Raw genomic sequence first — 22,392 nt, forward strand, 5'->3', positions numbered from 1 at the left:
GATCTAGATCGGCCTTATATCCTGTTTAACCCATCGTTTGTTAATATAAACTGATCTAATTTGCACCTTAAACGATGAGTTATGTTTTACTGATTGTTTTATGTTAATCTTGATTGTGCATAGTGTGCGATTAAGGCATGTTTTGTCTTGAATAGATCTATTAACTAACGAAAACCGTTTCATAGCCCGTTATCACGGCCTGTGTGATTCTGCCTCACACCCCACTGTTAGCACCGTGGAGTGGGGATCGCTATTTGGTAGATTTGTTCCTGATAGGCCATGACCTTAACTGTGCGCTATGCCTGAATCGACTGTTTTAGCCGATATCGAGTGCTTTCATAAACGCAGTTCACGCCACGAGACCGTTGAAGTAAAGATAGGTTGAAAGATGTGTTAGCCTCATGATCTTATTATTATATTACGACCTACATGATTCTACCTCATGCCCCACTCGTCATAACGGTAGATGAGATCTAATATGTTCATTAGATGTATCTTTATTAAATGGTTAAATGGTGATGAGTTGTTTCTTTATATAAAAGGGATTTGGCTACTTGCAGTCATTGGCATAGCATAAACTGAATATTGTTGATATCTTATTGCCATTGACTAATATTTGTCTAAATAACGATATTCATCCTAAATGATGACCGATTTTTCTTTCACAACCACATGAGCTTTAACTGATTTATTCTTATGAATATGCTAGAATCGACTATTTAGTTGATCTCCTTTCATATCGGCTCTTAGAGCCGCACATTCGGGACTGTCTGGCAACATCGGCATGTTCTGTCTTAAATTACTGATTAGCTTTCTCTCCTTATCAATTGCAGGGTCAAATTGACTGGCACGTCTCGAGAGGAGTATGCGGGATCGACCACCCCTGTGTTAAAGCCAAACGAATCTACAGCTCCATCGAGCAGACCCTTCCGGCTTGCTCGTGTGCCCTCGGAACGGGACGAAATTTCGCCCCGACACAAGTAAATATTTTGTAATAAGATGAACTATAGATTTTCATGAGTCCTCATAGTAAGTCAAAAAAACTCGATCTTTAACTATACCAACACTTGGATAGTATAAAAATTAAGGTTATAATATATTTTGAGTAAATATTAGTGTTTTTGCTATCATTTTCTCTCTCCCATACTTATGAATTAGAGTACTGTGTTAAGACACGATGGGGAGTTTGATTTCAAGACAAATTGAAATGCATGATCTGATCATTAGATAAAACTTCAAACGTTCTTTACCCATATGAATTCGAGTAGAGCGTGTCCGGACATGTTATAGAGTTTGATTCCAAGATGAATAAGAATGCATGACGTGATTGTTGAACAAATCTTCTAAACTTCATGTCGTCCAAATAACTGACTATATCAACTATAGGGAAAATTGGTTCTATAGCATTGAAAGAATCGTGTTTCCGAAAAATACCATTAAAAGATCTCAGACACGTGAAATACCATCGAAACAATCCCTGTTACTGGGAAGTACCATTCTGTAACCATTTGGAGCAAACACCGTGATTCCACCGTTTAGCTCCTCGCCTTCTCCATTTCATCCCATGTTCTAAGCAGTGAGCACTAGTAAACAAGCCCCTCTCCTTCCTGAGCTCCGGCTTAGGCATATCAGAGTCCGGGTGTGCAGCCTGGCCGAGCATGTAGTGTGCCACCCAGTCGAGCGTCCTCCTTGTTGTGCTCTGCACCCACGAGGCCACGACTGCCATGCTCGCCGCCCCGCACGAGCTGTCTGCCCTCGAGCTAGTTGCCCTCGCGCGAGCCGTACATGGCGCCATGGCATTCGCACGGTGCGAATCGCACCTACGCATATGTGTGTGGCATGTTCAGTAGAGCACTAGAGCATGATATATATCATCACATGCTGGTTTGATGACGACCGACCTCCATGCACGCGGCTTAAGAAAGAAGAGGGAGAAACAAAACAAAATGATCTCAACCCAACCTAGGTTAACGTAGAGGGAAAGGAGCCATGGTGCGGTGTCGGAGTGCTCGGTGATGACGACGACGAAGCTTCCCGTGTGTGGCCACCGGCCTGTAGGAACGAGTGACGATGATGCGATAGAGAGGCCCCCACGCGCAGACGCTGGTTGGTGCTGGCGCCGAGGTGCGCGGCTACGCCGATGCTGAAGTCTTGCGCCAGTCGGTGCTGGAGGCCTGGAGCTCGATGGCAAATGCCGAGACGCAGCAGCACTTCGACGGCGTCGAGGTGAAGTTTTATTTGGTGTTCCTCAAGTAGCAGGTGGAAGTGGAACGCAATGACGTCGCCGTGATGTGCCAGGGTGTGCAGCCGCGGCCCGACATCGCCGCACGCCGCCTACGTCTTGATCTTGATGTCCTACCTCGCCGCGCTATGTGCCCGTTCGCCTTGGCGCTTGTCCGCCCGCCTGGCCGCCGGTGGTTCCATGCGGGCTCGAGGAGCCACCCATCCGAGGACCCATCTCGCCGTTTTTTGTGGCCGCGCATCCGTGCTCGCAACCGTGACCCGCCGCACTCGCTACCTTACGCGAGCTGCCTGCCCTCTCACAGGCTGGAGCTGTCGGCTACGAGGTGGAGCAGGAGCCGCGCCGCATGAACTGTTCGTCACCCGTCTGCCCGTGCGCATCATCCGGCCCCTAGCGCGCATGGACTCCATCTAAGCCGAAGCTAACGCAGAAGGGAGAGGGGCTTGTCCACTGGTTCTCAGCGGAAGAGAAAAAGGGGAGATGAGCAGATGTGAAGAAGAAGGCGAGGACGGTGAATTCAAGGTGTTACCTCTAAACCGTGACAGAATGTTAGTTATGGGTAACAGAGGACTCTTTCGGTGGTATTTCACGTGTCGGAGATCTTTCAATGGTATTTTTCGAAAACGCATTTTTTCGGTGCTACAGAACCAATTTTCCCTAAACTATATGTCCTGCAGTATTTTTGCTAGTTCTAAAAAAAAAAAAAACTGACGGACGACGCTGCTCGAATACGGGCTGCTCTCCCCTGCCGCGGCCCGTGATTTGAAGATCGATCTGGACCGCACTACAACTAGGATTCATCTCGATACAGCCCAACTAGCCCATTCACCATTCCTCTCAACCATTTCGCCGCTCTTCGAATTCAAAAGGCGGCGGCGGCTCTACCTTCGCCGGATTCCGCCACCGATGGATCCCGCGGCGCCGGGGAGGTTCGACAAGCTCCAGAGCTCGTTCAAGCTCACCGTCCAGTGCCTCCTCACAGCCTGCTCCCGCGAGGTTGGTTGGTTTCGTTCTCTGGCTCGCCCCCCCTCCCCTTCCTCAACTCCCGTTTCTTCCCCCCTGGCGACGCTGGTCTCGCTAGGGTTTGACCCAGCGGAAGAGCACATATCCTGGGCGGGGATTCGATTTCCCAGTTGGTCGTGCTACAGAAATGTGGGATCAGCATTCGATTGACTCGTGCTCTTGAGCGTTTCAGGTTGTCAATGAGGCTTTCTCGTCGTTCACCGATGCCGAGAAGGAGCGTCTGCACCGAATGCTCACCCTCGTGAGTGTCCTGAACTATGCCATGTCCAATAGTTACTATGTGCAATGAACTTGTTTATTTCATCCTTGCGATACCTACTAATTTGAATGCCACGCAAAGTTCAGTTCTATTTTTTTGCGGTCAAAAGTTCAGTTCTACATCCGGCTAGTGTGAGTGTCTGTGTGTGACTCATGTAGATTAATCCATTTTTGTGTTTTTTTTCAGGTGATGAAGAATATGCATGCCAACATAATGGTACAGTTTTTTGTTCCTGAAGGGTCCAATTCCTGAATAATATCAGTTTAGCATTCAGATTTTGTTCAAATACATGCCATTCTACCATTGATTTCTTAACTACACCTCCCTTTTGTAGTGGCATTACATTCCTAGCTTACTACTTTACTAGCAATGAGGACATTCCGTAGATTAGAAACAAAACCTGTGCTAAGGGTTATGTTATTATACAATGCCTTGTTGGAGGTAACAGAGCAATAATCAGCTAAGGGTTATGTTATTATACAATGCCTTGTTGGAGGTAACAGAGCAATAATCAGCCAGGGCTTAGTTACCCAGATGACTGCATTGCAATATATATATATATATATATAGGATAAGAACTGCATTGATTACATACAGCTCACTAGAGCTTTTACTAGATAGGAAAACTACCTGGGTACCCGCACACCTCTTGAGCTACCCAAGGACTTAATGACATAGATTAGCTAAAAACTTAAAAGCACTAAATGTGCCTGGGAAGCAGGGCTTACAGCTACAGTTCTCCCCCTAAGACCTGCTTCAACCCTTCTTGATCTGCTTGATGCCAATTCTGCTTCTCATATCTTCAAGCTTGGCCTTGCCCAAAGCCTTAGTGAGAATGTCTGCCAATTGATTAGCTGTAGGGATGTACTCAGTCCTGATGCTGCCTTCTTCAATACAATCCCTGATAAAATGTTGCTTAACTCTGATATGTTTGCTCCTGTCATGGAAGACAGGGTTCTTAGCAAGTGCAATTGCAGACTTGTTGTCAACCCTCAGTTCCACAGTCTCCACCTTTCTTCCCAACAGATCAGCCAACAATCTTGACAGCCACAGGGCTTGTGTTGCTGCTGAAGTCATAGCCATATATTCAGCCTCACAACTAGACAAAGCCACCACCCTCTGCTTGATAGATTGCCAGCTGACCAAGCTGTTGCCAAAGAAGAACAGACAACCTGTTGTGCTTTTGCTGGAGTCAATATCACCGGCTAGGTCTGAATCACAGTAGCCCACAAACCTAGCAGAATTTGGGGCTCTTTTGAACTGCAGACCATAGTCCAATGTTCCAGCCAAGTACCTCAGCACCCTCTTGACTGCTTGCTGGTGCTCAGTGGTCGGTTTCTCCAAGAATCTGCTCACATAGCCCACTGAGAAAGCCAAATCAGGCCTGGTATGAACCAGGTATCTCAAGCTTCCAACCAGCCTTCTATACTGAGTTGGATCCACCTCCTTGGCAGTGCTATGCTTGCTGAGCTTCAGGCGCTCTTCCATTGGTGTAGCTGCTGGATTGCAATCAGACATGCCTCCCAGTTCTAGGATTTTCTTGGCATAGTGAGTCTGCCTCATGGTGATCCCATTCTTGCCTTGCTGTACTTCAATGCCAAGGTAGAAACTGAGCAAACCCAAGTCACTCATCTCAAAGGTGGATTTCATCCTTTCCTTGAAAGCCTTTACTTCATCTTTGACTGCTCCAGTGATAATCAGATCATCAACATAGACCCCAACCAGCAACACTGAGCCCTCTGAACCTTTCCTGTAAATTGCTGCTTCATGTTTGCTCTGTTTGAACCCCATTTCCTTCAGAGTAGAGTCCAACTTAGCGTTCCACGCCCTGGGTGCCTGCTTCAGCCCATACAAAGCTTTGTGCAGGCGATATACCTTGCTTTCTTCCCCAGGAATAGCAAACCCAGGTGGCTGCTGGACATATACTTCTTCCTTGAGCTCTCCATTTAGAAAAGCTGACTTGACATCCATATGATGAACAGTCCATCCTTCCTGGGTAGCTAGAGCAAGCAACAGTCTCACTGATTCTATGCGCGCAACAGGAGCGAACACATCCTCATAATCAACACCCTCTTGCTGCACAAACCCACGAGCAACAAGCCGAGCCTTGTGCTTGATCACATCTCCTTTCTCATCTTTCTTCAGCTTGTAGACCCATTTTAGAGAAATTGGCCGATGGCCAGCTCGGGGAGACACAAGCTCCCAGGTGCCATTGCGCTCAACAGCGCGCAGCTCCTCTTTCATTGCTGCCTGCCATGCAGGATCATCTTTTGCCTCTGCATAAGAAATGGGTTCCCCAGAGTGGGTGAGGTGGAGCTCTGCGAACAAGCGCTGCGCCGGCGGCGGAACTTCCTGTTCCCCGCCCAATATGCCATCTATGGTACGATAGCGCAGCTGCTCGTTGTTGTGATAAGTGTCCAGCCGTTCCTCATCATCTTCCAAGGGAGTCACGTGCTCCACTTGTGGGCTGGCTGGAGCTGGTGGTGGTGAAGGCGTTCTGGATGTCTCAGACACCTCTTCTCCTGCATCAAGCACCGATTCTGCTGCTGGAGAAGCTTCAGGTGAGGCAGAATGGGGCTGAGGAGATGAGTGTGACTGCACTGAACCTCCAGCTCCAGGGACTTCTTCCTCCCAAGGAAATTCCACCACAAAATCACTACCAGCTGCCCCAGACGTACCTGCTGCTGGTGATGTCCAATCCCAACCTCTTCCTTCATCAAAAACCACATCTCGGCTGACACGTACACGCTGAGATGCTGGATCAAAAACTCGATAGGCTTTGACTCCTTCAGCATAGCCAATAAATACTCCAGCTTCACCACGATCATCAAGTTTCCTGAGCTGAGACAAACGGCGAGTATATGCCACACAACCAAACACCTTCAGATGGCCAACAGTGGGTGCTCGGCCATGCCATGCTTCATAGGGAGTGACATCACCTAGAGCCTTGGTTGGTGACCGATTCAGAATATGCACAGCAGTCATCACTGCCTCCCCCCAAAACTTGGCTGGCATCTGGCGCTGCTTGAGTAAGGCACGTGCCATGGCCACCACGGTTTGATTTCTACGCTCCACCACGCCATTCTGCTATGGTGAATGAGGAGCACTGTAATGCCTTTTGACTCCTTCATTGGCACAATAAGCAGCAAATTCTGCAACAGTAAACTCTCCTCCATTATCTGTGCGCAGAACTTTCAGTTTACGCCCACTCTCCACCTCTGCAGCAGCCTTCACCTTCATGATAGCATCTGCTGCAGCATCCTTAGATGACAGCAGCACTGCCCACATGAATCGTGTGGCATCATCTACAAGCAGCAGAATATAGCGATTACCTGCCGAAGTTGCTGGTGTAACTGGCCCACAGAGATCACCATGCACCAATTCAAGGTGATCCTGAGCACGATATGTTGCTGCAGCAGGAAATGATCGCCTCCTCTGTTTGGTGGTGACACAAGTGTCACACACTTGCTCAACATGATCGATCTTTGGCATCCCTCTTGCCATTTCCTCCTTGCCAAGCCTCCGCAGGGCCTCAAAATTCAGATGCCCAAAACGCTCATGCCATTTCCACGCCTCCTCATCCCTGCGCGCAGCAAGACACACTGGCTGTGCTGTCTTCATATGCAGTACATACAGCCGGTTCGCGCCACGCCTCACCTTGGCCAGTAGGCGGCCGCTGCTGCGTTCCCAAATCCGCAGTACTCCATCATCAATCACCACCTTTGAGCCATTCTCATCAAGTTGACCGAGGCTCATGATCGAGTTCTTCAATGCCGGAATGAAATAAACTCCATGAAGAACACGATGCTCACCAGTCTTTGCTTCAAAAACAATTGAGCCAACGCCCTTGATTTCCACCTTGGACGCGTCCCCGAACCGAACCGTGCCTTGAACGTCCGTGTTCAGGTCTGAAAACAGGTCACGCTGCCCAGTCATGTGGTGTGTTGCGCCTGAATCAAGGTACCAGCCGCCAGCCATCTCTTCATCATCTGCTCCCAGATAAGCACGCGCACGTGGCTCAAAGAACTCAACGCGCTGTGCTGTATAGTTGAGCTCCGGCGTGCTCTGTTCCATCTCAATGAAGCCGTGAGACAGAAACAGAGCAGCATCTTCCTCACACTCAGCAAACTGGGCACGCCCTTCATGTCCTCCTTGCTGCCCAGCTTGGTTACCGCCGCCACGGCCTCCTCCACGGTTTCCGCCACCGCGTCCACCACAATTTCCTCCCCCGCCGCCGCGCTCTGTTCCATCACGGCGCGGCTGGGGACATTCACGCGCCCAATGCCCTTCCTGATGGCAGTTGAGGCACGTGTTGGGGCCAACACGGCCGGCGCCATTGCCTTCTCCACGTCCGCCGCCACGGCCAGCACCTCTGCCCCGTCCGCGTCCACCTCCGCGGCTGCGTCCTCCGCCACCGCCGCGCTGGTTCTTGAAACCAGAACTGCCAGCTTCTTCTGCGCCTTTCTTCTCCTTCCTCAAACGCGCACGCCACTGCTCCTCAGTGTACAGCAGCTTGCCGTTGATGGACACCGGCTCTGTCACAGCTTGCGCTTCACGGTCATCCACCGCCTTGAGCCTTCCTGTCACCTCTTCAAGCGTGAGCGCCTCGAAGTCGAGGAACTGCTCAATGGCGACGACGATCTGCGCATACTTGGTCGGCACCGTGCGCAGAAACTTTTCCACGACACGCGCCTCATCGATGTCCCTGTCTCCATGAAGCACTAGCTGCTGGTGCAGAGTTGACAGCCGCAGGGCAAAATCCTCCACCGGCTCGCCAGGCTTGACGTCAATGTTCTCCCACTCCCGACGCAGTCGCTGCAACGTCGCTCGGCGGACCCTGTCCACACCGATACGAGTCGCAGCGATGGCATCCCATGCCTCTTTTGCCGTCGCCTTGTCGAGGAGCGGGAGCCCCAACTCCTTGGGCACAGCAGCGACGATCACCTCCAGAGCTCGCCTGTCGTCGCGAAACTGTACTTGGCCTCCTTCGACAGCTTCCCAGAGGTCGCGCGCCTGCATCCTGAGCTTCATCGTCTGGCTCCACTCATAATAATTGGTCTTGTCCAGCATTGGCCATGATGTGCCGCTGCCGGAATCGCGGTAGACCACCCTGCCATGCGGCGACTCATAGCGACCACCGCCACGACGCCTTCGGTCACGCAGTGGTGACTGCGAACGGCGCCTGTCCCGTGGCGGAGTCCGTGGCCGCCGGTTCCTCCGGTCCTCCTCTTCTTCTTCCTCCTCCTCCTCCTCATCTCCCTTCTCTGCTGCTATCTCCGCCCGCAGCTCCTGCGCTGTCCTGGCCGCCGCCTCCGCGGCTGCTGCAGCCTGCTGTGCCGCCTCGACAGCCAGCGCCGCCGCCTCCTCTGCTGCCTTCAGGCGCGCAGCCCTGCCAGAGGGGTCGCCCAGCTCGCCCTCAGTGGCTCCCTTGGTCTTCCTAGCCCGGCGCTCAGAGGAGGTTGACGTCATGGAGAAGATGAGAAGGTGAGAAGGTGTCTAACCTATTCTCTGATACCAATTGTTGGAGGTAACAGAGCAATAATCAGCCAGGGCTTAGTTACCCAGATGACTGCATTGCAATATATATATATAGGATAAGAACTGCATTGATTACATACAGCTCACTAGAGCTTTTACTAGATAGGAAAACTACCTGGGTACCCGCACACCTCTTGAGCTACCCAAGGACTTAATGACATAGATTAGCTAAAAACTTAAAAGCACTAAATGTGCCTGGGAAGCAGGGCTTACAGCTACATGCCTTTCTGCCTGTCTCTCACTATGTTTTCTGCTGCCTCACTTGCACGGTTTACCACTTGTATCTAATATAGAAGCATGCATTCTTAAATTACAAAACTGATATCGCTTCTGTTCTGTTTGCCAAGCCTGATGCAGTTAGTTTATATTTGTCTTCCTTCCTTTGCATGTGCGAGCATTGTATTGAACCCAATATGTTATAATTTGTTTTCTCTTCTTATTGCAGGATGAGTTTAACGACTTCTGCCAAGAAACACAGGTAACTTTGAAATCAGTATTTTCCCAAACACGTTGACAGATTTTCATCACAATTTGTGGATTTTCAACAAAGTATTTTTCTGATTAATTAACAGTTCAACTCAGTGAGACATATTACTCGACCTGCAGGGGTTATGACGCCCCCCGGGTTTTCCTTTTAAGAAGATCTTCTCACACAGATCGAGAAAACCCCCGAACCCCCGTCCACATCCTGATGCAGCGGTATCCTTGGCTAGTGAGAAGGCGTCTGCCGGACCTGGGCCGTGCGGCACTCAAGGCGCACACACACGGACCACAGGCCGGACCAGACTCCGGGCCGGACCATTACTGCGCTTTGGCACATGGGACGGGCGAGGGGATTTTTTTAACCTTAGTCTGAAATTCGCTCCCATGGGGAGTCGAACTCAGGACCTGAGGAGTGCCGCCGGGCCACCTAACCGATTGAACTAGGCGCCCTTTGGCAGTGAGACATATTACCATTTAGATATTGTTTAAATTCATACTTATAGTTGTAGCAGCACTATAAATATAAAAGGAGCTCTTACCCACCAAATACTATGGGAATTCCTTTAAATTCAATGGGTTGGACTGGTTGCAATTTGGTTGTACTTCACCACAAAGTATATGAGAGTATCATTCATGAAGGGGGTGAAACTGTACTATATGTTGTTAAATCCATAATTTAAATGTATATTATCCTCTGCATCTACTGCTATAACGACAAATATTATCATTTAGAAGTTCAGCCTTCAGCAACTAGTTTTGTCAGTCAAGTAATCAGAGTTTTGTCAATCAAGTAATCAGCAAGTAGTGGCTGCACATCACTTAATAGGCTTAGACTGTGCCCCTCCATTCCTTTGTATTTTCTTGTCTTTCTAAGAAAAGACTCTGACGAGGGGGGCGACAGTCCCCAGATTTTGCCCTTAAGAAGTTTGTGCGGACCTTTGAACGCAGACAGGTAACGGGGGGTTTCATCAACCCTCGAACTTCAACAGTCTTACAAGTGCTACCCTCCATTTTTTTGTCTTCCTGTCTCTTAATTTCTTTCATATGTTCATAGGCGATGTTTAGAAGTGCTGCTCCATCTTACATCTGGAGTTTTTATGCTTAAATCAAGAATCTTAAGACAGTTTTCGTCAATAATAGAAGGAAAACAGCTCAAACAAACAACTCAGGAGATTTTTGGGCCTGGAGCTCTCCCAAACCCTTACAACCATTCTTGTGATTTAACAGAGAAACATGTGTAGTAGAATGATTTCTCATCAATGTAAAGCAGTATGGATGTGCACCTGGTGTTTTCTGGTTTCTAACAGACCAGACATGAAAGTGACTGGGTTATTGGGTTTTGAATTATGTCTGGGACAACAATAGAGATGAACATGATATGGAGAAAATGAGGCAAACAATTTTAACGTGATTTTGACCATGGGCTGCTAGTTAATATCCATCAATTCACAATGATATGGTTTCATGAAAACTTGGCCATTAGGGACACCTTGAATTAAAACAAAAAGGGCGTACCCCTTATTATCTCTAGAAAACAAGTAATTAAGTTTTAACAGTTTAACATATCCCTGGTATATTAAGGCCCACTTTATGTAATACTCCTTTGCGCTTTTTTAGTGGTTGGTAGAAGGTACTACATTTTCTCAGGTGTTACAACATCGTTTCATTATTTTAGGTGGCTGCTGCCCTTGACAAGATAGATGACTTTGTTGAAGAGCAAAATTTGGATGCATTATCTTCAGAGAAGTAAGTGAATTATGTTTTACATTGGAGCCCCCCCCCCCCCCCCCCCCCCCCTGTTTTTTTATTTTTTTGAAATTTCAGGGTTTTTAATACTAGGCTGTGATGGTTATGATGCATCCAATGCCCTCACTTTTATGTTTGAGAACTAGTATATAAGTACATGAAGATATTCCTTTGTGAAATTTAGCATACCTTTTTCTTCACTTGTTTCTGTTTAAAGTTACCCAATATAGTTCATTTGATTTCAGGACTACTGTTGAAGAAATTGAAGAAAAAATATCAAGAGCAAAGAAGGATGAAATCGAACATTTGACTGGTTTACTGAAAAAGGTATTGAATCGGTTTTGCAGACTATGGGTGTGGCAAACTTAGGCTTAGGTGGCCTTGATTCACTAACTTAGGGTGTGTTTGTGTAGCAGCTAGTCCCCTCCATGATGCACCAGGGCTTTATATGAGCTCATTGATCTAGGGAGTCAATTTGGGTTTTTTTTTTCGAAAAAGGGTGTCAATTTGGTTAAAGTTGTATGGTTGCACACTATATGAGAAAGATGCTTCTATGTAGGAAATATGTTGAATAATGACTTCCCTGGGTGTTTGCATTACGATAATGAAGCCTGAATAAATTCTGAGAATAACTTAGTGGTGGCATGAATGATGAATCCATAGGTACAAATTTCCTTGTGAAGTTTCCTGCTCACTAAACACATTGAGTGGCATTATAGTGCTATGTGGTTGGGAAAACCAATAAAGAAAAATAGAGAACATTTAGCTTGGATGCTGAAATTTCAGTTTGCCTTGTTCTGAATTGGGTGACAATTTCTTCTATGAAACGGCTTTTCCTCCTAAACTTGATAATACAAAAATTATAGGGGATCTAGACATCTTTACTGTTATGAAATTCCATGATTTCAGCCCAGCAGGTTTGGGAGATATGGATTTTAGAAGTTGCCTATCATGTGCTGACCATATTCTGTGCAGTTATTGGTCCATTCGATTTTGGGCCATGTTAACTGCCAAACCAGTCTCTTAAGATAACTAGAAAGATGTAGGGTGGTATTTTACAGGCTTTCCAAATTGTTAAAGAACATGAATTTTCGTGGTCCAAGCTCCCGCTATGAATGATCTAATTGTCTGTACAGTTTTTCCATCTTAAAAGTTCAGTCCTTACTTGCATGAATAACCCCCCTTCAATCCATACATATTGGGAGGGATTAAGGGGGAAATTAGTTTATTTTCCACTCCAATCCACATGTACTGGTAGGAAGGGATTGGTTTTATCCAAACAAGCCCTTAGTTTATTATCAAAGCTGGGCCTTTTATGCCCTACCATTGATAAGAAAGATCACTCTTACTTGATACGACAAGGTAGTCATTTTTCTCACAAGAACATAGGATGAATGTGAGGCCATCACACTCTTGAGTTGCAACCATATATTGATTAGTATCACATTGAGGTTTGAGCCTTTATGGCCATTTGTTGAAGCTAGGAGATATCTTCCTTGTGCAAATATGCATATCAGCATGGTTCTGTAACTTTTTATTTTTTTAAAAGAAATTTAAAATCTTTTTGGTTGATTTCGCTACAAGTCAAATGGCAAGATGACTGCTGTTAGACTTATATTATTTGCATAGGGAAGCTACCCCTACAGATCAATTTTCAACAACAACAACAAAGCCTCTAAGTCCCAAACAAGTTGGGGTAAGCTAGAGTTGAAACCCAATAGAAGCAATCAAGGTACAGGCACGTGAATAGCTGTTTTCCAAGCACTCCTATCTAAGGTTAAGTCTTTGGGTATATTCTATCCTTTCAAGTCTCCTTTTATTGCCTCTACCTAAGTCAACTTCGGTCTTCCTCTGTCTCTCTTCACGTTACTATTCTGGCTTAGGATTCCACTGCGCACCCGTGCCTCTGGAGGTCTCCGTTGGACATGTCCAAACCATCTCAACCGGTGTTGGACAGACTTTTCTTCAATTAGTGCTACTCCTAATCTATCACGTATATCATCGTTCCGAACTCGATCCCTTCTCGTATGACCGCAAATCCAACGCAACATACACATTTCCGCAGTACTTATCTGTTGAACATGTCGTCTTTTCGTAGGCCAACATTCTGCACCATACAACATAGCAGGTCTAATTGTCATCCTATAAAACTTATCTTTTAGCTTCTGTGGTACCCTTTTGTCACATAAGACACCAGATGCTTGGCGCCACTTTATCCACCCTGCTTTGATTCTATGGCTAACATCTTCATCAATATCCCCGTCTCTCTGTAGCATTGATCCTAAATATTGAAATGTATCCTTCGTAGGCACTACTTGACTTTCCAAACTAATATCTTCCTCCTCCTGAGTAGTAGTGCCGAAGTCGCATTTCATATACTAAGTTTTAGTTCTACTGAGTCTAAAACCTTTAGACTCCAAAGTCTCTCGTCATAACTCCAGTTTCTGATTCACTCCTGTCCGGCTTTCATCAACTAGCACTACATCGTCCGCGAAAAGCATACACCAAGGGATGTCCCCTTGAATGTTCTTGTGACCTCATCCATCACTAAGGCAAACAGATAAGGGCTCAAAGCTGACCCTTGATGTAGTCCTATCCTAATCGGGAATTCATACGTGTCTCCATCACTAATTCGAACACTAGTCACAACATTGTTATACATGTCCTTAATGAGCCCGACGTATTTCGTTGGGACTTTATGTTTGTCCAAAGCCCACCACATAACATTCCTTGGTATTTTATCATAAGCCTTCTCCAAGTCAATAAAGACCATGTGTAGGTCCTTCTTCTTCATATACCGCTCCATAACTTGTCTTATTAAGAAAATGGCTTCCATGGTTGATCTTCCGGGCATGAAATCAAATTGGTTCATAGAGACCCGCGTTATTGCTCTCCAGCGATGCTCGATAACTCTCTCCCATAGCTTCATAGTATGGCTCATCAACTTAATTTCCCGGTAATTAGTACAACTTTGAATATCCCCTTTATTCTTGTAGATCGGTACCAATATACTTCTCTACTCGTCAGGTATCTTGTTCGATCGAAAAATATGGTTGAACAGCTTGGTTAGCCATACTATAGCTATGTCCCCGAGGCATCTCTATACCTCGATTGGGATACCATCCGGTCCTATCGCCTTACCTCCCATCATCCTTTTCAACGCCTCTCTGACCTAAGATTCTTGGATTCTCCGCACAAAGCCTATTGGTGTCATCAAAAGAGTCATCTAAATGAAAGGTTGTGTCCGTATTCTCATAATTGAACAATTTGTCAAAATACTCTTGCCATCGATGTCGGATTTCATCATCCTTCACCAAGTGATGCTCTCTTTCATCCTTAATGCACTTAACTTGGTTGAAGTCCTTTGTCTTTCTCTCACGAACCCTAGCCATCCTATAAATGTCCTTCTCTCCTTCCTTCGTACTTAAATGTTGGTAAAGGTCCTCGTACGCTTTATCCTTTGCCACACTTACAGCTCGTTTTGCAGTCTTTTTTGCCACCTTGTACTTCTCTATGTTGTCCACACTCCTGTCATGGTACAAGCATCTATAGCATTATTTCTTCTCCTTAATAGCCCTTTGGACTTCCTCGTTCCACCACCAAGTATCTTTAGTCTCGCCTCCACTTCCTTTGGTTACTCCACACACGTGTGAGGCCACCTTTCGAATGTTGGTTGCCATCTTCTTCCACATGTTGTTTATGTTCTCTTCTTACTTTCAAGAGCCCTCTTTGATAACTCTTTCCCTGAATACCTCTGACGTCTTCCCTTTCAGTTTCTACCACTTTGTTTTTTAAATCTTAACTTGTTTACCGGGTATAAAACCAAATTGGTTCATAGAGATCCCGCGTTATTGCTCTCCAGCGATGCTCGATAACTCTCTCCCATAGCTTCATAGTATGGCTCATCAACTTAATTCTCCGGTAATTAGTACAACTTTGAATATTTCCTTTATTCTTGTAGATCGGTATCAATATACTTCTCCTTCACTCGTCAGGCAACTTGTTCGATCGAAAAATATGGTTGAGCAGCTTGGTTAGCCATACTATAGCTATGTCCCCGAGGCATCTCCACATCTCGATTGGGATACCATCCGGTCCTGTCGTCTTACCTTCTTTCATCTTTTTTAACGCCTCTCTGACCTAAGATTCTTGGATTCTCCGCACAAAGCCTATTGGTGTCATCAAAAGAGTCATCTAAATGAAAGGTTGTGTCCCGTATTCTCATAATTGAACTAATTTGTCAAAATACTCTTGCCATCGATGTCGGATTTCATCATCCTTCACCAAGATGATGCTCTCTTTCATCCTTAATGCACTTAACTTGGTTGAAGTCCTTTGTCTTTCTCTTACGAACCCTAAGCCATCCTATAAATGTTCCTTCTCTCCTTCCTTCGTACTTAAATGTTGGTAAAGGTCCTCGTACGCTTTATCCCTTTGCCACACTTACAGCTCGTTTTGCAGTCTTTTTTGCCACCTTGTACTTCTCTATGTTGTCCACACTCCTGTCATGGTACAAGCATCTATAGCATTATTTCTTCTTCTTAATAGCCCTTTGAACTTTCTCGTTCCACCACCAAGTATCTTTAGCCTCGCCTCCATTTCCTTTGGTTACTCTACACACCTCTGAGGCTACCTTTTGAATGTTGGTTGCCATCTTCTCCCACATGTTGTTTATGTCCTCTTCTTTCTTCCAAGAGCCCTCTTTGATAACCCTTTCCCTGAATACCTCTGACGTCTTCTCTTTCAGTTTCCACCACTTTGTTCTTTCAATCTTTTAGCTTGTTTATCCCTACGGGCATGTACCTGAAAACGAAAGTCTACCACCAAAAGCTTATGTTGAGAAACAACACACTCCCTTAGTATCACCTTGCAACCCAAGCATGCTCGTTTGTCCTTTCTTCTCGCGAGGACAAAGTCAATCTGGCTAGAATGTTGTCCGCTACTGAAGGTCACTAGATGAGATTCTCTCTTTCTAAAGAAAGTGTTGGCTATCATCAGGTCAAAAGCTACCGCGAAGTCCAGAACTTCCTCCCCCTCCTGATTTCTACTACCATTCCCAAAACCTCCATGAACTGTCTCGAAACCTGCGCTTGTAGTACCTACATGCCTATTAAGATATCCTACTATAAAAAGCTTCTCACTACTAGGTACAACTCTAATCAGGCCATCTAAGTCTTCCCAGAACTGTCTCTTAGCACTCTCGTCGAGGCCTACTTGGGGGGGCATACGCACTAATTACGTTCAAGATCATATCACCAACGACAACCTTGATTAAGATAATCCTATCTCCTTGCCTTCTCACTCCCACCACACCATTTTTAGACTCTTATCAATCAAAACTCCTACTCCATTTCTATTCGCGACTGTTCCTATGTACCAAAGCTTGAAACCTGTATTGTCCACCTCCTTCGCCTTCTGACCCTTCCATTTAGTCTCTTGAACGCATAATATATTTACACGCCTCCTAGTCGCGGTATCAACTAATTCTCTTAACTTACCTGTAAGCGACTCTATATTCCGACTACCTAAACGGATTCTAGTTGGTTCGACTAGCTTCCTTACCTTTCACACCCGTCGACTCAGATGTGAAGACCCTTGCTTATTTTTCACTACACCCGGGTGTCGATGTAGCGCGCCACTAAGGAAGCGACGACCCGATCCTTGCTCACTTGACACCATGCCCAGATCGCGACAAGACGCGTCACCAAGGGGGTGTCGACCCGGTCCCTTGCCCATTTAACACTATACCCGGGTTCCGATATGGCGCGTCACTAAGAGGGTTACACCCCAACGGTTTTCTTTCGGGTTTCATCTCCATTAGAATGACTAGATTTAACGTTGGCTCGCCACGCCTATCACAACCCTCCTTCTTACCGGGGCTTGGGACTTGCTATGTTGAGACAACATAGGCGGTGATAAAAAATGTTACAAGATGTGGTCAGATGTAGTATCTTTGTGCTAAGTAAATCTGTCTGGGTAAAGATATTAAACATTGTTAGTAAGTTGTTTGGGTAAAGATATTAAATACTGTTTGTAAGTTGTTTCCTGTTCACGAAAACATAGGTTGAAGAAAGTAACAGTGCCATGAAAGCTCGAATTGAACTCCTGAAGATAGGGGAGGATTCAACTGCTGCAAGAGATCTCCTCAATAAGGTTTGCTGGCCCTCCAACCCACCCACCCTCCAAATTGTACCATCTGTTTTTTCATATTACTCGTCTCAGTTTGATTGGATCTCTTGGATGTTTTCTTACAGGTGACGCAGTGGAACTGCACACTCCTGAAACTATCTCCCTGAATCTGTCTCCTGACGGTTCACTGGCGCTCTGCGCTCCTGAACAACAATAACCTTTGAATCTGTGTCATGACGGTTCACTGGTGTCAAAGGACATCTTTGTATAGGGGTGTGTTAGATGTTAGATTGGATGCATGTGAACATGTGATTCATGGATCAACCTGGATGTTCTTCTGTGATGATTAAGAATTGCTTGTGAATGTTATGTATCGTGCAATAAAAACATCGTCTGTACTTTGGATATATTTCTTAGATCCATGAAGTAATCCCAACCTTCCTGCAGTGTTTTTATCTCCGACATGTTCCAGTATCATTTTGGTTACTTAACGGCAATGTCACCTCGTGCCAACAGGAAAAAAGAAATGGGCGAGTGCACACTGTGTCCCGACAAGTCAGTGTCAGCCGCACAGTTTCCACACGACAAGAGGCCATGAGCATCACTCTTGCCTTAGCCACAGGCAGCACACCACAGCATCTCCATCCATCCAAATGGCAGCCAGCAGCCATCCCCTTCCTCCACCTCGGCAGCCCCACACCTCCACCTGCCGCCATCCTCGCAGCCCCTCACCATGGCTGCCACGTTCTCCTCCGTGGCTGTCCCTTCCCTTCCCAAGCACGGCTCCATTATCAGAGCTCAGCAGCAGGCGCCTCCTTCCATCATCTCTGCATCAACTGTGAGTAGGGATGCGTCCGTTCTTGCTGTTTATTTCTGTGGTTTGTTTCATGTGATCGCTGATGTTCGTATGCATGGTGCAGAAGACTGCCTTCCATGGGGTGTCGCTGGTGGACAGGAGGTGGGCGGCCGACCACCGGAGAGGCAGCGGCGGGCGGCGGAGGCTGCTGCAGGTGAACGCGAGGACCGCCGCCAAGAACATCGAGGTGGAGGTCGACAAGCCGCTTGGGTTAGCCTTGGGCCAGAAGCCCGGCGGTGGCGTCGTCATCACTGTTAGTCCTCTTCACTTGCGTTTTCATTGCTTCCTGTCCTTGTTTTTTTCTTCAGAGAAAAGGTTCCCCCCGCTTTATTGATCATAAAGCGTTCAAGACAGTTAAGTTCCAGCGAATTGGCGCGCCCGCCACAAAGCCAACAGCACCACTACTCGAATACATTTTGATTACTTTGGGCCACCATCAAGTGTTCATTCGTGTGATGACTGATGAGGACCATCCAAACAGCCCCGTCCCAAACGCAGAGCAGCCTGGGGATCCCAGTCTTGAGCAGTTCAGAGCCCCACCCTGCCAGTCGATTCTTGGCGGTCGAGTAGCCTGGTTTTGCAATTGTTGGACAAAAGCTTTCCACTCTCCTGCCTAGATCCTGGTTGTACATCGGTGTCCATGTCCCCAACATCTTGACAATCATCAGTAAGATACTTCTCTCGCCTAACCAAATTACGAAATTTCCACAGACACCATAAAACCGCTGAACTAATGATATTCTACAGTTCATGCTTTTTACTAGCAACCCATCTAGTGGGCACATGCTCAAAATTTACCACTTCCCTGGAATTTAGAAGTTCGGAAATAGTACTCCAGCACATTTGGCCACACTACAATCAAAAAACAGATCACAAATAGACTCCCTCTCACTACAGAAAAGATAAGACTGGTCCAAGACCTCTCTTCTCTTGGCCAAATTATCCCTAGTAAGTAACTTGTTCTTAGTTAACAACCACAAAAAAATCTGAATCCGAGGTGGGATATTAATTTTCCAAACAGCATGGACAGACACCAGTATAACTCCACTATGACTGATCACCGCATACAAAGATTGTACTGAGTATTTACCATTAGAGCTAAAGTTCCAAATTATTTGATCTTCCTCTTCAAATTTATTCACCCCTTCCATTATCTCACTGTCAATTGGCTACTTCCTGTCCTTGTCTCCCGGCATGATCCTGGAATGCAGATTTCAGCCACGAACTGATGTTTCATAAATATACTAGTCACCTTGCTTCACTGAATTCAAAATTCTCGCACTAGTCATGATTTGAAGCTGAAGATCCAATTGTTAATTGCTTCTATGTAAACAACATGTTCACTTCAGTATGATTCTCTGAATCTGGAGGCAAGTATTGCAAACAGTAACTATGATTGATTTGTTTCTTCGGCATGGGATTATTAGTCTGTGGAGTCTGGAGGGAATGCAGCAAGAGCTGGTCTGAAAGCCGGCGACCAGGTCTTGTACACAAGTAGCTTCTTTGGAGATGAGCTCTGGCCTGCAGATAAGCTTGGGTTCACCAAGACAGCCATCCAAGCAAAGCCAGACTCCGTCTACTTTGTCGTGAGCAGGTACACACTTGATCCCTTGGATTATCCTGGCTACATGGTTAGGGATTATGATTTAATATTGCTAAATTTAGAGAAATGATTATACTTCCCCCAAATCTCATCTGAGTGATCTCAGGGGTGCCGAAGTTGATGTGAAGCGCCTACCTAAGAGGCCGGCACCGCCTCGGTTTGGACGGAAGTTGACTGATGCACAAAAGGCAGGAGCAGCATAACCATGGCTTTTTTTTTCTCCAACTTGAAGCCTCTGCATGTATTTTATAAACTGCAAATGTCCCCTTTTTCAGGAGAGAGCAACACACATCTGCCTTGATTGTGGATTCATATACTTCCTACCCAAGCCTTTTGAAGAACAGGTAAGCAATGCATCTCTCTCTCTAAATCAATTACAGATATAGTGTTTACCTTTTCTGTTTATATCTAATTAAGTACTGTATTTTAGTATTCGTCTGATGAAGTTTAACCATTTTCTGTATGGCTGCAGCCTGATGAATATGGTTGCCCACAATGCAATGCGCCAAAGAAGCGATTTGCAAGGTACGATGCTGCCACTGGGAAGGCCATCGGCGGTGCGCTGCCGCCTATTGCAGTGATCATAAGTTTTGTAATCGGCATCACCGGAGTAGGGGCTCTGCTTGTGTATGGCCTGCAATAGTCTGCTCATTCTTCAGAACGAATTTTTGCTGTGCACGAGAAGCTGAGCTGACTGCTGCTGTACTCCATCTCACAAAACATTCCGAGTGATATACATAAAAGGGAAAGGAAATATACATTATTTGAGGCTAATGGCTTGTCTAATTTTCATGCACTATTGGTTATACAGTTACTCAATTTTATTACCGAAAGGCAGCACGCTTTTCAGAAATGCTTCGATTGTCAATGCTGCTCTCATCAGCATAGAGATTTTGTCACAAAAAGTTTCTACCACTCAGGTTCCAATCCAAACTTCAAAGATCAAAGATATAGGAATCATGTCATGCACAGATTCTAGAATCATACAGAAGCATCCTTTTTTTATGACCTGTAGAAACCAATGTGCTATATTCACTGAACTTTGTGGTCAATCTGAACAAATTGTAATTTTGGCTCGTGACCGGTAACATAAGCTTTGCCAGTACCTTATCTTTTATCTATTACAATAAGAGTTGTACTGAGACCCATAACTACTCCCACTATGGGTTGACAGTTTTTGTGGTTGAAGTGATCCATGGCCCAGCTCATGATATCAGCCATCATTTTCAGCTTACTCAACCGGCTTTTAAGTCTTAATGGAGTCGATAAAAAGAATATTTTCTTCACTAAACCCTAGTTCAATTAGTTTGTGATTGTGACTTAAGCATGAGAATGACCTGACCTGCAAGTCCTTGTCTTCAGTGTCATCTTTCTCTGGGATCAGCTCATCTACCAGATCAAAGTTGGGCTCCTGCCCTACCCACACTCCAGACAGACATACATCAGCATTACACATACAAAAGCAGAAGCAGGTGGTTAAAAATTAGTTGGAACAAGATGAGCATGAATCCATATATATACCAGGAACTTGTTAGGCCTGCATTGTCATTTGCAACAAGCAGTCTGCTGCTACTTAGAACAGCAAAAAAAAAAAGAGGAAATTATCTTCAGATACATATCTCAGTAGAACTGTAGAGGTGATCATGAGCTACTGGGGAAGCCCAGGCGGGCCGCCATCGTGGGCGGCGAGCCGGGGGCCGTCGCCGGTGGTGCCGCTCCTCGTCGTGGTGGCGCTGGGATGGGTCATCTACCAAGAGACCCTGATGGAGTGGTACGAGATGGTGACGGAGTTGCAGGAGACGGTGACGGACAACGCCGTGCTCCTGGTCCTCGCCCTCGGCGCCGCAGCGCTACTGCTCGCCTTGGCCGTGGCCGGCAACCGGAGCGAGGTGGTGCTGGTGCCGATGGTGCTGGTGGTGATCATGTTCCTCATCCAGAACATCGTGCTCACCGCTCTCCTGCTTCTGGTGGTGGTCTACTTTGCTGGCATATACTACTACCGGCCAGACAGAGGGTACGGCTACGGGTATGGGTACGGGTACGGCGGTGGTTTCGGCGGCGACTCGAGCGGCGGAGGGGGCGCCGGGCTGGGGTTCTTCATGCTGCTGCTGCTGTGCCTGGTGCTGTGCGCCATGTTCTCCGACGGCGGCAGCGGCTGGTGGATCCCAGGTGTGCTGCTGGTTGCGTGCGTGCTCTGCCTCAATCTCTTCTCCGGCGGCAAAGTCTGGGGATATGGATACCCCTGAGTTCTTTTATTTTTATTTTCCAGGCAGTTTTGCCTTGTAACGTGCCATATGATTGGGGCGGGCCGGGGGGGGGGGGGGGGGGGGGGGGGGGGGGGGGGGAGCATATATATAGAAAGAAGTATATGATCATTACAGTCTACTTGCCTCATGTATAATTAATTTTGCTGTTGTAATTTTAACTTCAAACTTATACATACCGACTGATTTATCTCAGATGCAACTCAGAGTGTGGTTGGAAAAGCAAGTTTATCTTGCTTAAAACAGCTA

The 22,392-nt window shown here is 46.4% G+C and overlaps 3 protein-coding genes across 3 annotated transcripts; all 3 read left to right on the plus strand.

Annotated features, from left to right (window-relative positions):
• Positions 1-3,076: 3,076 nt before the first annotated feature.
• LOC136500766 (uncharacterized) lies at positions 3,077-17,848 on the plus strand. Its single transcript, XM_066496194.1, has 8 exons — positions 3,077-3,238; positions 3,438-3,506; positions 3,711-3,740; positions 9,508-9,540; positions 11,221-11,291; positions 11,537-11,618; positions 17,355-17,444; positions 17,546-17,848. The coding sequence occupies exons 1-8, from the start codon at positions 3,149-3,151 to the stop codon at positions 17,585-17,587; spliced, it is 507 nt and encodes a 168-aa protein (XP_066352291.1). The 5' UTR covers positions 3,077-3,148; the 3' UTR covers positions 17,588-17,848.
• A 213-nt stretch (positions 17,849-18,061) lies between these two features.
• On the plus strand, positions 18,062-20,653 carry LOC136500764 (protein MET1, chloroplastic-like). Its single transcript, XM_066496191.1, has 6 exons — positions 18,062-18,258; positions 18,341-18,529; positions 19,704-19,870; positions 19,986-20,067; positions 20,155-20,223; positions 20,352-20,653. The coding sequence occupies exons 1-6, from the start codon at positions 18,154-18,156 to the stop codon at positions 20,520-20,522; spliced, it is 783 nt and encodes a 260-aa protein (XP_066352288.1). The 5' UTR covers positions 18,062-18,153; the 3' UTR covers positions 20,523-20,653.
• Positions 20,654-20,802: 149 nt separating this feature from the next.
• LOC136500765 (uncharacterized) lies at positions 20,803-22,176 on the plus strand. Its single transcript, XM_066496192.1, has one exon. The coding sequence runs from the start codon at positions 21,523-21,525 to the stop codon at positions 22,123-22,125; it is 603 nt and encodes a 200-aa protein (XP_066352289.1). The 5' UTR covers positions 20,803-21,522; the 3' UTR covers positions 22,126-22,176.
• Positions 22,177-22,392: the final 216 nt, after the last annotated feature.

This window comes from Miscanthus floridulus, chromosome 13 (genome assembly GCF_019320115.1).
Source record: "Miscanthus floridulus cultivar M001 chromosome 13, ASM1932011v1, whole genome shotgun sequence".
Taxonomy (NCBI): domain Eukaryota; kingdom Viridiplantae; phylum Streptophyta; class Magnoliopsida; order Poales; family Poaceae; genus Miscanthus; species Miscanthus floridulus.

What these genes read in the sequence shown, in the direction of transcription:
- LOC136500765 (XM_066496192.1), top strand. Translation starts at nt 21,523, where the DNA reads ATGAGCTACTGGGGAAGCCCAGGCGGGCCGCCATCGTGGGCGGCGAGC.
- LOC136500764 (XM_066496191.1), top strand. Translation starts at nt 18,154, where the DNA reads ATGGCTGCCACGTTCTCCTCCGTGGCTGTCCCTTCCCTTCCCAAGCAC. An exon ending in CCATCATCTCTGCATCAACT is followed by an intron (nt 18,259 to 18,340) that starts GTGAGTAGGGAT and finishes TGCATGGTGCAG; the next exon opens with AAGACTGCCTTCCATGGGGT. An exon ending in GCGGTGGCGTCGTCATCACT is followed by an intron (nt 18,530 to 19,703) that starts GTTAGTCCTCTT and finishes TGGGATTATTAG; the next exon opens with TCTGTGGAGTCTGGAGGGAA.
- LOC136500766 (XM_066496194.1), top strand. Translation starts at nt 3,149, where the DNA reads ATGGATCCCGCGGCGCCGGGGAGGTTCGACAAGCTCCAGAGCTCGTTC. An exon ending in TCACAGCCTGCTCCCGCGAG is followed by an intron (nt 3,239 to 3,437) that starts GTTGGTTGGTTT and finishes TGAGCGTTTCAG; the next exon opens with GTTGTCAATGAGGCTTTCTC. An exon ending in TGCACCGAATGCTCACCCTC is followed by an intron (nt 3,507 to 3,710) that starts GTGAGTGTCCTG and finishes GTTTTTTTTCAG; the next exon opens with GTGATGAAGAATATGCATGC.